Consider the following 15,531-nt stretch of genomic DNA (forward strand, 5'->3'; position numbering starts at 1 on the left):
GTCAGGGCTGGCTCAAACTCTTTTACTGCTTGAGGCAAACATTCATGGCATCCCTTCCCCACCCCCTATATTGTGGGGGCAGCACATAGAGAAAGGGGGTAATGCCTGTGGTGCTCCTTCCAGGTTCAATATTCTTATTTATAGCTCTTTCCCCACACTCCTTAGTGTCACACTTGGATTGGAGAGGCCCAGGTCAGCACCCTCACCTATAAAGCTCACTGGGGGATTTTAGTCCACTCCCAGACTAACCTACCTCTTCACAGGATTGTTGTGAGGATAAAAGGGGGGCTCGGAAGAGACTCATATATACTGGCATATAAATGTAACAAAACACAAGCGACTGGCACATCTCCCCAACATTTTCCTAATAAAAAAAATACCACAAATGACACAGCACGCAGGGTCCCAATGCTCGAGTGGGGTCCCACGTTCACTCTCGCTTACTTGAAAACGTTAGTCTATGCACCAAGAAATCCTCTATTTGAGAAAAAGCCCAGCGCGGGAAAAGGCGCCGGCCAGCTTTGCGGATAAGAGCTCTGTCCCAGGAGCCCTGTCCTTACGGGGACAGAGGACAAGTACCGCCTAGGGGGCCCTGCTCCGTCCCTCCTGCTATCCCATTCCCAGCGCCCGTGCACTACAGATGCGCTTTATCACTTGCAGGAGTTGCAGTCACTCCCTCATAGCCAGCCTGGCGTTCACGTGCCAGCCTCCTGATCTTTCACGGGGAAGCTCGGCCACCATTGGTTGGCCGCGACGGTGAAGAGGCCGTTCATTTGCTACGGCGCTGCTTCCTCCCCACCAAGAGCGTTCGCAATGAAACGAACATTCTTAAGAAGTAACGAGAGATCTTTGCATACACGGTGGAACCGGAGCTGAATGACCCAGGAAAGATCGGGTGGGCTGGGCGTATCATCATTAGCTACTGTCAGTAGCGTTGAGTCTGCATGCGAAAACCGAACTGGAAGACTATAAAAGTTGCTGTTTGTAAAGAGACAGAAACCCTGCTCCGCTTCTCAGGGGGTGCAGGTACGGGCGTCGAGTTGGAGAAATGTAAACCAGGTGTCTTTGATTGAGGGCGGGCTGAATCGCTCTCTTTACTTCTGAGTCGGCTCCAAAATGAGCTGTGCCAGAAACGCGTTTTTGGCCTAGGTGATGTAGTCCTATGCAGAAGCGGGACTTGTTTCTCGGTAACCATGTATTGGATTTGGCTGCGATGACCCTGTGCGTGTACGCGCGCGACAGACTTGCTAATGGGGTAAATTTTGAGCAGAATCGGGCTGCAATGTTGTGCTCTATTCGGAGAAAGTCGGTGGAACTTGCTGGTGTGAATCGGGCCTTTAACCTGAGCCGGATAGAGTTGCAGCTGAGCAATGCCGTGAGGCTAACGCCTTGTGCACCTGGTTGCTGTGAGACGCCTTTGAAATAGAGGAGAGACACTAAATGTTTTTTCTTTTCTTTTTCCGGTTTGGATTGATGCTTTTGAATGGGGAATAGGAGGGGCGATTTGGTTTCTCATTGGAACTAAAGGCGAGGAGGATTCAATCGCTGAACCAAAAGGGACCTTACGAGGTGCGAATAGGAGGCCTATTTGACTTCCTCTCCGAATGGCCTCTATAGGTTAGAGATGACCCGATCTGGCAGCAGTCTACGTTATCAGGGCACTTTAGTCATGACAGGAGCTTTAACATTAAATCGGAGCTGTTAGTGTTTATCTTATCTTGGAGGAGGCACCAATTGGAGTTTAGGGGTTTTTTATGTACCAGTTGACTTACAATAATGTATAGTTCTTGCTTTTGCCTGAAGCCATGGGGACTAGACACTTTTTAAAGTGAGAAGCACTGTGCTTGTCTCCGGCTTGTTACCAAAACTCCTTGAACATTTCATGCACATCTGCTCAGAAGTAAATTCCATTTACTTTAATAGGGTTTTCAAGTTTGCCTTGGAGTTGAGCCTGCAGTTTTACTTCTAGGCACATTTCCTCTCTGAATCCACTCTTGCTGGGTGAAAAACATGTGTGAATATGAATATGCTTTTGCCTGGATCTTTTATCCTTAGAAGTTGGAAGGTGGTGTCCTTGTTGACATGCATGTAAAGAGCCAGGGGGTGAGGACTGGTATGTGCATTTTTGAGATCACTTACTAATCCCAACATACCCTGCTGTTTTAGGTAATGAATCTATAACTGTTGTGGGATGTGAAATCCTGGGTACACCTCCAGCCCCCAACATCTTGAAGCATCTTCACAGCTAACCTCCTTCGTCCTTATGAGGTACGTAAAACATTACTGTTTATCTATTTATTTGCAAACAGGAGGAACCTTTTCAGAATCTATTTTCTGGCTTGTCTAAAGTCACTTAACAATCCTGTACATGTCTACTCATGTGGGCTCTGTTGAATTCAGTGGGGCATACTCCCAGGTAAATAGGTATAGGATTTCAGACTTAAATGACATTGCAGGATCAGGGATAGACTTGAGCAATATCTAAACTAAAAATTTGTAGCAGTTTTGGACATGTCATGAATTACCTCCAAAGAATTTAAGAATTGTACTCTGCTGAGAACTCTTGTCTGATATCCCCAGTCCTAGAACTACAGTTTGCTGAGAAGAGGAAGGGACTATTAAACCAGTTTGAGGCTACAAAATTTAAAAACAGTAGAAGAGCCCTGCTGGCCCAGATTAAAGAGCCATCATAGACCAGCATGCTGATCTCACAGTGCCCAACCTTTCCCCAACCCTATGGGGAAGCCTGCAAGCAGGACTTGAGTGCAGTAGTATTTCCCCCCCCCCTTGTGATTCCAACAACTGCTGTACAGTGGAAGGCAGAATGCCACTATCATGGCTAGTAGCCTTTGATAGCCTATGCACTGTGTGTGTAAGCATGCATATGATCAGGCTGCACATCTGTAGTGTGGTTATGTCCTATTTGCACGATGATACAGTTTCACAAGTCCTTTTTCAGATATCTAGGAAGGTGGCTTTTGCACTCTGTTGGAGGGGTTCTGATTGAGCACACCTGACCCCTGCATAACCTATGTAGTATAGACTGTTTTCTATTTTCATTAAGTACTGATAAAATAAAATCTTAAAAGGAAACTGGTAACTTCTCTGAAACTGCATAGTTAATAGTGGATGCTGCTCTTTTTGAAGAGTTTGTGCAGAGAGAATGCGGTTTAAATTTTATTGCTGCTAACATCCATTGTATTGCTAGTTCTTTTTATTAATTCTACAAGAGAGAGAGACGTTCTCTGCTTTGGCTATATAAAGTGGAGTTAACTTTTAAGACCCTTTCAAAAAGTGCAAAGGAGACTGGAGCTACACCCATGCCCCACCTAGGATGAAAGTGAGAGCAGGGCTCCTGAATCTTCTAACAGTTGTATAGAATAGGGAATTTCAGGAGGTGTAGAACCAAGCTGTGGTATAACCTGCAGTGCCTGTGTCTTTAAGGTTATAGAAAACTGAGATGGATGGAAGGGACTTAGAGTAGGTAATGGAGGCAGGATAAATGAAGTGGAAGTCTGGTGGCAGTGGCGGATTAAGCAAGGTAATTCAGGAAAATATTTTTAAATTAGAGAGAGGAGTCTTCTCTCATTCGTAATCGGCAAAAAGGAATGGAAGCAAATGAACTGGATTTTGGCTTTATGTTGCTGTTGTTGGAAGCACTGGACATTACAGTAGTTGCTAATATTGTTTTCATCTGGTAAAAAAAAGATTTCTTTAGGCAGTGAATAAAATCATAAGAATTGATCTACTAGGACAGACTAAAGGTCCACCTAATTTAGCTTTCCGTTTTCAACAATGGCCAGCCAGAGGCTTTTAGACACTTGCAGTCAGGTAACTGCTTTCCCTGTTGGTCTATTTCTCCAGCATCTGGTATTTAAATATAAACAACCCTGAACATGCAAGTTCCTTTTAGTTATCATGATAATAGTTGTTGGTTAATCTATCCTCATGAATTTATGTAGTCATTTCTGAAAGTCCTCTAAACGTTATCATGCATTAAACATGCACTGTGATTGTAACTGCTAGGATAAACCTGGACCACTACAGCTGATCTTAATTTCAATGGCATTCAAAGCTATTTTAATAAAAAGTGGCCGTACTTGTTGGTCCATCAATCTTTTTATATACATGTTTATCCCATTTTCCTTCAAAGGAGCAAAGGGCAACGTACATGTGCCTTTCTATCATATGTGCAGTTAAATATTGGTACCTCTGTTCTGAAGCATGGACCTGTGCAGTGAACCCTTTGACCAACAGATTGGTTACTGTACCAGATTCTGAAATCCTTTCATCAGGAAAACTTTAGCAAACTCGGTTCTAATCTAATCCTGTGGGAATCTTTTCACTTGTGGCTTGTCATCAGAAATCCAGGGACCAAAGTTTGAACCAGAAGAAAACTTTTGCATTTTGACCAGGAGTTATTTGTAACAAAATTTTCACTTAGCCTTGTAAACAAGTGGAACAGAAAATCAGGCGTATAAGGAAATAAATGCAAATCTAGCATTCTGACTTAGTTTGGAGATCGTAATTACACTGGGTGAGCTTCAATTCCAACACAAAATTATCAGCCTTTTTATAGGCAGCTGTTCGCTTTCAGAGAACAAAATTGGTTTCTTTCCCACAACATTTGTCAAACTAGGTTTGAAACAGGTAATCTCTGGTGTTGTGGTTTTATCCTGTGTGACACCAATTTTAAAAAACTGAACAAGAGTTCTGTTTTATATATGGTTCCTAAAATGCAGCAGATCACATTTTGAATAAAAAAGTGTTTTGGTTATGATTTCAAATGGGGCAAAACTTAGATGAGTTCTTGGTTTGGCCTTATAAGGGATGCAGCTATGGCAGTTGTCATGAAGAGCATCTGCAGTTCATAGGAAGCGGTCTTATTCTGCATCAGACCATTATTAAGTAATTAAGTAATTAATTAATTTCCTGCCCTTCCTCCCAGCAGGAGCCGAGGGCGGCAAACAAAAGCGCTTAAAACATCATAAAGACATTAAAAGACATTAAAACAAAACAACTTTAAAACTTTTTTTAAAAAAGCTTTGAAGATTTTTTTTAAAAGGTTAATATATGCACATATATATATATATATATACACACACACACACATATATATATATACACACACACACATATATATATACACACACACACACATATATATATATATATGGACATATATATATACACACATATATATGCACATATATATACGCATATATATATATATATATATATACATATATACATATATATATATATATACATATATATACATATATACATATATATATACATATATACATATATATATATACATACATATATATATACATATACATACATATATATATACATATACATATATACATATCTATACATATCTATATACATATCTATACATATCTATATACATATCTATACATATATATATATACATATCTATATACATATATATACATATATATATACATATACATATATATATATATATTAAAAAAAGGTTTAAAAGCATATTAAAAAGCAATTCCAACACAGAAGCAGACTGGGATAAGGTCTCAACTTAAAAGGCTTGTTGAAAGAGGAAGGTCTTCAGTAGGCGCTGAAAAGATAACAGATGGCGCGTGTCTAATATTTAAGGGGTGGGAATTCCACAGGGTAGGTGCTGCCACACTAAAGATCTGTTTCCTATGTTGTGCAGACCTCCTGATAAGATGGTATCTGCAGGAGGCTCTCACCTGCAGAGCACAGTGATCGACTGGGTATATAAGGGGTAAGACGGTCTTTCAGGTATCATGGTCACAAGCTGTGTAGGGCTTTGTACACAAAAACTAGAACCTTGAACTTGGCCCAGGAGCAAATGGGCAGCCAGTGCAATTCTTTCAGCAACGGGGTGACATGTTGGCAATACCATGCCCCAGTGAGCAGTCTTGCCGCCGCATTTTGCACCAGCTGCAGCTTCCGGACCAACCTCAAGGGCAGCCCCACATAGAGCACATTTCAGTAATCCAGCCTGGAGGTTACCAGTGCGTGGACAACAGTGGTCAGGCTATCCCAGTCCAGAAATGGCCACAGTTGTCTTACCAGCTGAAGCTGGTAAAAGGCACTCCTAGCCACTGAGGTCACCTGGGCCTCTACCAACAAAGATGGATCGAGGAGCACCCTCAGACTACAGACCTGCTCTTTCAGAGGGAGAACAACCCCATCCAAAGCAGGCAACTGACCAATTATCTGACCTCAGGAACCACCAACCCACAGTGCCTCTGTCTTGCTAGGATTCAGACTCAGTTTATTGGCCCTCATCCAGCCCACCACCGAGTCCAGGCAGTGGTCCAGGACTTTTACGGCCTCTCCCAATTCAGATGTTACAGAAAAATAGAGCTGCTGACACCTTGCCCCAAATCTCCTGATGACCGCTCCCAAGGGCTTCATATAGATGTTAAACAGCATGAGGGACAAGATGGTATCCTGCGGCACCCCACAGCTCAACAGCCAGCGGGCCAAAAGACAATCACCCAATACTTTTCTCTGAAAACAGTGCCTCCGATACCCATCTCCCCAAGTCGGCCCAGAAGGATACCATGGTCAATGGTATCAAAAGCCGCCAAGAAATCAAGTAAGAGTAACAGGGTCACACTCCCCCTGTCCTTCTACCGATAAAGGTCATCCATCAGGGCAACCAAGGCCGATTCAGTCCCATAACCAGGGCTGAACCTAGACTGGAATGGGTGAAGATAATCTGTTTCATCCAAGAGTACTTGCAATTGCTGCGCCACAACCCTCTCAATCATCTTCCCTAAAAAGGGGGTATTTGCAACCAGTCGGTAATTGTCACACCAATGGGTCCAGAGTGAGCTTTTTCAGGAGCGGTCGGATCACCACCTCTTTCAGGGCAGTTGGAACAACTCCCTCCTGCAATGATGCATTGACCACACCCTGGATCCACTCGGTCAAACCCCCTCGGCAAGCTTTAATAAGCCAAGAAGGGCAAGGGTCGAGAGGACATGTTGCTGGCCGCATCATCGCAAGCACCTTGTCCACGTCATCAGGCCGCATCAACTGAAACAGTTCCCAAGAAGTTGCAGCAGACATTGCACTGGACTACAGTAGATGTGGATGGGGCATCAAGACTGCTACAGAGGCGAGCAACTTTACCCTCAAAGTGCCTTGTAGACAATTCACAGTGGGCCTCCGAAGGGTCTAAGACTCCATTTCCTGGAGCTGATGTCAACAGGCCCCTGTTAATACAGAAAAGCTCCACTGGACGGCTACTTGAGGATGCGATGGAGGTAGAGAAGTAGGCCTTCTTTGCCGCCCTCACCGCCATACAGTAGGCACGGTTATGATGTTTTAATCGTGCCCTATCAGCCTCACAGCACATCTTTTGCCATTTGCGCTCTAGCCATCATCCAGCCTGTTTCATTGCCCTTAGCTCACTGGTGTACTAAGGTGCAGACCGGGCTCCACAATGCTGGAGAGAGCACTCGGGCAACCGTGTCAAGAGCCCGACGCGCCTCGCTGTTCCACAGCATGACAAGGGCTTCAACAGGGTCACCAGTGGATTCCATTAGTCTCCGGGGGCGGACCATCTTAATCTGTCCACCACCCCTGCAGGGAAGGACTGGAGCCATAAGTCTGAACTTCACCAGGAAGTGATCTGACCATGACAATGGGATGACATCCACCACCCCCTATCCCCAGACCACCCCTTCCTCCATCTGGAGCAAAAACCACGTCGAGGGTATGCCCTGCCCTATGTGTTGGGCCAGTGACAACTTGAGACAGCCTCATGGTCGTCATGGAGGCCATGAAGTCCCGAGCCGGGACACTAGAGGCAGCCTCCTCATGGAGATTGAAATCACCCAGCACTATCGTTCTGGGCTCCTCCAATACCACATTGACCCATCTAGCTCAGTACTGCCTACACTGACTGGCAGGAGCTCTCCAGGGTTTCAGGCAGGGGTATTTTCCAGCTCTACCTGGAGATGTTAGGGAATTGAACCTGGATCCTTCTGTATGCAAAGCAGATGGTCTACAACTCTTGTGAGTTGTGAGAAAGAAATTGCCTGGTAGGGGTTTGTGTCTGCATGACAGTGGAACTGCAAAAATATAGTATTTTGCTCATATGTGATACAAAAGGTGGCCAGGTTTGTCATGCCAAATCTGTCATCTTGAACAACGAAGTCTTGTGGCACCTTAAAAAAAGAACACATTTATTATGGCATGAGGTTTTGTGGACCGCAGGCCACTTTATCAGAAGCATGGAGCGAGGTACAATATAGTTTTTGGGTGGGATTGTAAACAGTGAGGTCAGAGTGAAATGAAATGCAGAAAAGGACATACAGTGATAACTGCATCTTCAACTGTGGTAATTCAGAAAAACAATTGCCAGTGATGCAGATATCCTGGCATTGGTAAGTCGATTAACACACATCATGTGCTAAATATCCTTTGTTTTGTTGAGTCCACAAATTGATAATAGCACAAATGATTGAACTTCTTGATCCAGTTCTCCCTACTGAGTTCTCTTATCTTGAGCAGTTCTTTCTGTTCAGATCTGGTCAGATATCAACAACTGGATTGATGTTTTGTACTTCAGAAGTTTCATGTTGCAGTCTCCCTTTTGAAGCTCCTTTTGAGTAATTCATCCCATTTAGATAGGCCTTGGGTTGATACAGACAAATGGATTGTATTATAGTCAAGAGGAATGCCTGAATATGGTGGCTTTCTTCAGGAAATTATTTCCACATTGGCATGTGTGCTGAGGGACCTCTGGACCTCTGCTGCATATTCAACATGTATGGATCATGTTCTGGAGCACAATCCTCAGTTTGTGTTGAGATACTGTTACCCCACATCAACTGAAAATGTACCCTAGAACTCTGCTGCTGCCCCATCTTGCAGGGGAGCATGAGTATTAGTCTGCAAATTGTCTTTTGGCAGCTTGCCTGCTGACAGTAATCTTTTCGGTGAGAAACCTCTAGTTTCTAAGTCTCCCAAGAATACTGTTTGGAAACCACCGCCTAAAGAAATATATGCAATGGTGTATATGTCAGACTAGTCCCACAAGGTCTTATGGTATGCATGGGCCTGAGACCCTTAATTATGAAGAATAAGGATGAGCAGAAATAGGGAGAAATGTGGTTATCCCCAAAAGGGGCGAGTCTCAGATTTGTCAAATACAATTTTATCTGTTGGCTGAATCGGTGCATATGTCAGCCAGAATTGCATAATTGGAGAGAGCGTCCTATTTGGGATTAAGTTCCGCAGTAACCTCACTGGCTTTGAATTACATTAAATTACAAAGCTGGTAAAAATCTGTACAAGGACTTCTGTGGTTTGCTGCTAGTCTTGAATTTGTTCAGCCTAAGATCTTGTCACTTGTTTTCCATTTTTTATTGTAGTTGAGACTCTTCATTCCCTTGACCGTGGGTGGGGAGCCAATGGCCCTCCAGATGTTGCTGGACTGTACCTCCCAGCTATGCTGGCTGGGGCTGATGGAAGTTGGAGTCCAGTAACATCTGGAAGACTACAAATTGGACACTGGTTCCATATTCACCGGTACTGTTCTTGTTCTCTTGTGTTCATATCACACCTTTCTCCATGGAGCTCAAGGATGTGTACGTGGTTCTCTTCCTCCCGTTCTGTCCTCACAATAACCCTGTGAGGAAGGTTGGGCTGAGAGAGAGGTGACTAGCCCAAGTTGAATGGAAACCTCAGTGCTAGCAAAAACCTAGGAATGCCCTTCCCTAACTTAGTGCCCTCTCAATGTTTTGGACTACATTACAGCTCCCACAAGCCCCAGTCAGCATGGTCAGTGATGATGGGAGGTGTAGTCCAACGACATCTGAAGGGCATCATATTGGGAAAGGCTCCCCTACAGAGCAATCCTATAGGAAGCCGGTGAAACGTACAGCAACTTAAATTAAACTGGTATAAGTTACCCCTTTTCCAAACTCTGTTCAGAAGTGGGGTTACTGCCGGCTGAGCCAACCCAAGCAGAGGAAAAAGAAGCCTTTAAAATAGAGTTTGACGTGCACCATCCTTTTCGCCGGCATGCGTTTCACTGGGTTGCTAGGTCACGTGACTGAGCTGGAAGAGATTTCGAATAGGTGTAAGTCTCTCATTGCCCTGGAGCACCCCTTTTTAAAACGCATATATATGTCAGTTTAAATTCAGCCAGCTCAGCTGGGACAGCCTAAGATCCGCTTATTCCAAACACTTACCCTGGTGAATGTAGGGGCTTGATGCTGCTGCACCATAAACTCTAGACTGCCAGTCTAGGCTTTAGTAGCTTTTTTCCCGGCTTGGGGAAGGATGCATGGTGACATTCGTCAGAGCTATAGAATATTTGAAAATTAACCTTCCGTAAAGGAAGCCACAGACCTGAACTTACAAGATCTGAACAGGGTGGTTCATGACAGATGCTCTTGGAGGTCACCGATTCATAGGGTCGCCATCGACTTGAAGGCACATAACAACAACAACCTTGGACAAATGCTAAAAACACCTCCTTGTCATTTGGAACCAAGCAGCACGTAGCTAATTTAATACTTGATGCAGCAATAGGCCTAGGAAGTAGTAACATGCAGAGCGGGAAATTAGTCATTTTTCGGTGACCAGCAATTCTTTACATTTGTGATGGTTCACTTAAATTCTTGGATTTTGGTTGGAGCTTTAACCAAACCGGACATGTATTCTGTAGAAGTGGGGCACAGCTGCAATGACGTTCTTCTGACTGTTGCAAGAAATTCAAAAATCCTGAAGTGTCACAATGCCTGTCAATTGAACTTGCTAAGATGCATGTCTGCTGCAGCTTCCTTTCAGGCAAAGTTCAAGAAGTCAGGGCAGGCTATCGCTGCTGCTAAGTCAACTGCTCACTTCCTGTTACACACCCGAGGAAAGTTTCCAGTTCTCATGGGCGTGGCAATTTTGCTGCAGAAGGAAGGCTTACCGGAGAAAGCATATAAGTTGTGCTTTATTCAGCTGTCTGAGCCAGTCTGTGCCCTTAGTGGTTCAGGGGTTCAGAATGCTGCAGAGTGCAATGCAGTTCCCGGCCAGCAACTTCTGGGTTTCAGGGTGAGCATTCTGATGCTCCTCCTTTGTTTTCTTTGTGAGAGTGCCTTCAATGAAACTTGGTAGAGGAAGGGTTGCTCCTCTGTAAGAATGTTTAGGTTAAAATAAATCTATATATTTCTGGTCTTAGTGGTGTCAGGGAGGAGAAGGATGGAGCAGGGATTTGAACGTTGGCTCTTCTGTCTTGAAATTCTGCACTGGAAATCCTGAATCTGAAATTATTGCATAGGTTTATATTATTGGAGGGAGTTGTTGTTAAATTTGCACACTGTCCATCAATGTGGACTGGTTGAAATTTAAAAAAAATCAAATTAGTGAATTTAAATTGCTTTTTAAACCACCAAGGGAACAGGGGGCGGGGAGATGTGAGTTGAATCCATCTTTCTTTGATAATTCACAGTTTTCTGAACAAGTATGCATATCAATTGATTGTGAGAATAATAAAAATCTATTGGTTTTCAACTGCACAATTTTGAACCCTCTTGATCATGCAGCCCAGACACCTGTTGCTCTACAACATGTTGTATCTACTCATAATAATAATAATAATAAATTTTATTTGTTAGTCGCCTATCTGTCCGAATTAACGGACACTCTAGGCGACTTACAACAACATAATAATAAAATACAATATACAATCTAAAAACACAATCATCAATTAATCTACTCAGAGACAAAGGGGGCAGTTGTGGAATTAGTTTCTGTTTCACTGTGCCAAGAATATTAGTCAAGATCACTTACCTGACAACTAAGACTGCAATCCTGTATACATGTACCTTGGAGTAAGACTACTTGACCTCTGCAGGACTTGCTTCTGAATAAACATGCTTCAGATCATTTTGCATATGAGCGACCTTTGGAGAAGAAAAAAACTGTCATTAACTGAGCAGAGGACTGTTTGTTTTTTTCTTCAGTGACAAGTAGCATCCTGTCCATTCTGCTGGGTTCTTGGAGTCATAGATACTGAATAACTCTCCACAATATTAAATAAAATACATAACCTATTGAATTGTTGGACTTGAAAAAGCCCCCTTCCCTAAATTCATTATTGTATGTAGAAAAGCAGGCTTTAACTTGGTGTGTTTTGATAGAGGGCCATGGATGCAAGTTTTAAAAAATATTTCATTAAGTTTTTTAAATATTTTAGGGTCAATATCCCATCAAAAAGAAACACCACCACCCCAACAATGGCATACAGCTAAAAATAGGGATGTAATGAATGGATGTAATGAATGGATGGATTCTTGCATTGAGCGGGGGACTGGACTCGATGGCCTTATAGGCCCCTTCCAACTCTACTATTCTATGTAACAAACACATTTTGCAAAAAATGTGTATCGTACAGATGGTCTTATCAGAGAACTGGGAATGGTTGTAGAATGCCACTGAACAGTAGAACTTGGGATCATCCAACAAAGCTGAACGTTGGGAGATTACACAGCATATGTACCACACGGCGTAATGCTGGCCACCAATCTGGACAGCTTTAAAAGGAGATTAGATAAATTAGTGAAGGATCAGGCTATTGATGGCTGCTTGGCACAATATCTGTGGGTACTACATAGCTGATAGGCCACATGCCTCTAAAAACCAGTTGCTGGGGATCACGAGTGGGAGAGTGCTCTTGTGCTCATGTCCTGCTTGCTGACGCATCTGCTTGGCTGCTGTGGGAGCAGAATGCTGGACTAGGCAAGCTTTGGCTCTAATCTGGTAGCATTCTTCATGTGTGAAACCTGGGTTTTGTAGCAGCACACTATGTGAAATGCCCCCCTGATTATTAATCACTCTTGGTTTTTTTCTTCTTCAGAATACTGGACTCCTTTCCTCACAAGCCCACAATGGCAGTGGATGTAGCCATGCAGCTATACCTGCGCATGCCCTCTTTACGAAGAGAGAGTTTTGCCTGCAAAATCGCTCCAAAGCCTAAGAAGCCTTTGCGGCCTTGCATCCATTTGAACAGCAGTGCCGAGCTAAGTGAGCAGGGAGCGGGAGTACAAGCACTGCAGAGCAGCAAGGTGAAAAAGAGGGTTTCCTTTGCAGACAACAGAGGCTTGTCGCTGACGGTGGTTAAAGTGTTCTCAGAATTTGATGAGCCTTTAGATATTCCCTTTAATATTGCGGAACTAATAGACAATATTGTGGGCTTGACAACGGTGGACAGAGACGACTTTGTCTTGGATTTTGTACAACCTTCTGCAGATTATTTGGACTTCCGGAATCGCCTCCAGGCAGACTATGTCTGCCTTGAAAACTGCATGTTAAAAGATAAAGCCATCGTGGGCACAGTGAAAGTCAGGAATCTTGCATTTGAGAAGGCTGTGAAGATCCGAATGACATTTGACACCTGGAAAACCTTCACTGACTACCTGTGTCAGTATGTTAAGGACACTTACGCGGGTTCAGATAAGGACACATTCTCCTTTGAGATCAGCTTGCCAGAGAGAGTTCAACCCCATGAAAGAATAGAGTTTGCAGTGTGTTATGAGTGTGATGGTAAGGTGTATTGGGACAGCAACAAAGGCCTGAATTATAAGATCACACGGTCGGAACTGAAATCTGCTCAGGAAATTTCTCAGCCTCAGAACGAACCTGGTTTTGGAATTGCCTTTGACCAGTTTGGAAGCCCTCGATGTTCCTACGGCCTATTTCCTGAATGGCCCAGCTATTCAGGGTATGAAAAACTTGGGCCTTATTATTAAATCAAAGGCTTGAGCTGTGTATTTAAAAATACCCTGCACAGTAAACTTTTTGGGAGTTTGCTGCAAGGTTGCAGCTGACAAAGGAGGCGCATGTTTATAATGAAAGTGAAATAAAAGGACTTGTGAAACCCCTGACTGGAGATGGTTTAAAAACAGATGGTCTTTGCATCATCCTTGTTATGAATTTAAGTAGCTGTAAAGTGGGGGATCTCTCTGTTGTCTTAAGACCAATGCTGCCAAGTCTCCGAGTCCAGGTCAGTTCTCGCTGCTTCAGTCCAAGCAGTTTTACTTGCATGTCGTCCTCGGGTGCACCACAGTATTGCAAACTGTGCAGAGAAATGTTTGCCTATCTTAGACTGTTGTATGATGGAATCCCATTTTGCTGCACATCTCTGAAAAGCTATCTCCTTTTCTGACAAGGAATAATGGAGAGACTATCCAGGCTGTGAGTGACTGTTGATAACATCTTCCCATTCTCTCCTTATCTGGTTTGTCCAATCGGTGAGAGGAGACCAAGATGTTCAAATAGAAATGACTGTAATTTTAGCTAGAATTATGACTCTGCTTCCTTCCATTTTAGGAAATGCCTTCATTTGTGGAAAGATACCAGGGTGCTTACTCACCGTTCTGCCTGTGCCTCTTTTTTTTTTTAATTAAGAGAACAGTATGTTTTAAGTTCTCAGTGGTAGGTCATTCATGCTGTAATCTTGTAGCTTCAGAGTAAATGTGTGTGAGCATCGGTTGAGGGGCTGCTATCTTATTAATGTGCCTTGAACAACTTCTTTGGGTTGGGATGTGGGGGAGTGTGAAGAATAAAATGTCTTTTTTTTTTTAAACATAACCTTTCATGCCATCATGTTGTTTAAATATATTCCTTTTGAGCCTGGTGGGTGTAGTTGTCTGATTAGCGAACTTTTATTTTACTACTTTCCCCTCCCCGCCTCATGAATTTTATAAAATTGGATGTTACTGACAAAATCAAATAAAGCTTATTAACTTGTATAAAGAATATGAATTATATTCAGTTTCACATCCTCCCTTCCCCCCCCCGCACTGCTCATGTACAGCAGTATGAAGGAACAATAGCTCGGCGGCAGAGCATCTGCTTTGCATGCAGAAGGCTCCAGGTTCAAACCCCGGGGTCTCTAGGTGGGGCTGGGAAAGACCCTCTCTCTGAAACCCTGAGAGCCATTGCCAGTCAGTGTCAATTGTGCAAAGCTAGATGGGCCAACGGTCTGAGCTAGAATGAGGCAGCTTCCTGTCTTCCTATAAATTAGGCGAAGGTGAAGTGGGGTGTGTGTGTGGCAGGAACAAATAAGAGCTGCAGATCCTTCCCTACAAGCCAAAAACAGGTTGCTAGATTTCCAGACATCACTCTTCTTTCCCCCCACACCAATCACATTTTTCCCCATTGTTGGCTTCACAGATCATGACTACAGTAGATAGCTATATTTCATGGTTCATTAGGGGCCTATATTTCCAAGCCCTCAATGTTGCTACTTGAACACTAAAGAAAGCCATTCAGCTTTTCTCACTTTGACTGTGTAAGCCCAGCTCACTAAAGGTAACCCCGTACAACACCATAGGACAAAATGTCTTTGTCTAGTCCAGCCTTTCCCAACCTTTGGGTCCCCAGATGTTGCTGGGCTACAATTCCCATCATTCCTGACCACTGGCCATGGTCTGATGGGAGTTGTAGTCCAACAACATCTGGGGACCCAAAGGTTGGGAAAGGCTGGTCTAGTCCCATTTG

General features: G+C 43.5%; 2 protein-coding genes across 6 annotated transcripts in view; one reads left to right on the forward strand and one right to left on the reverse strand.

Moving 5' to 3' along the window:
• Positions 1-723, reverse strand: part of TNKS (tankyrase) — a 159,671-nt gene extending 158,948 nt beyond the window's left edge. The window contains exon 1 of the mRNA XM_061635335.1: positions 445-723. The gene's annotated coding sequence lies outside the window, so the exon portion shown is untranslated. The remainder of the gene's footprint in view (positions 1-444) is intronic.
• Positions 724-14,787, forward strand: PPP1R3B (protein phosphatase 1 regulatory subunit 3B). Of its 5 annotated transcripts, none has more exons than XM_061635349.1 (3): positions 724-1,026; positions 2,167-2,268; positions 12,887-14,787. In XM_061635349.1, the coding sequence occupies exons 2-3, from the start codon at positions 2,264-2,266 to the stop codon at positions 13,776-13,778; spliced, it is 897 nt and encodes a 298-aa protein (XP_061491333.1). In that variant the 5' UTR covers positions 724-1,026; positions 2,167-2,263; the 3' UTR covers positions 13,779-14,787. The 5 variants fall into 5 exon arrangements, with proteins under 5 accessions (XP_061491333.1, XP_061491341.1, XP_061491367.1 ...); XM_061635357.1 differs by lacking the exon at positions 724-1,026 and adding an exon at positions 1,049-1,255; XM_061635383.1 differs by lacking the exon at positions 724-1,026 and adding an exon at positions 1,049-1,221.
• The last annotated feature ends 744 nt before the right edge of the window (positions 14,788-15,531 follow it).

The sequence above is a fragment of the Rhineura floridana genome, chromosome 1, assembly GCF_030035675.1.
Source record: "Rhineura floridana isolate rRhiFlo1 chromosome 1, rRhiFlo1.hap2, whole genome shotgun sequence".
Lineage (NCBI taxonomy): Eukaryota > Metazoa > Chordata > Lepidosauria > Squamata > Rhineuridae > Rhineura > Rhineura floridana.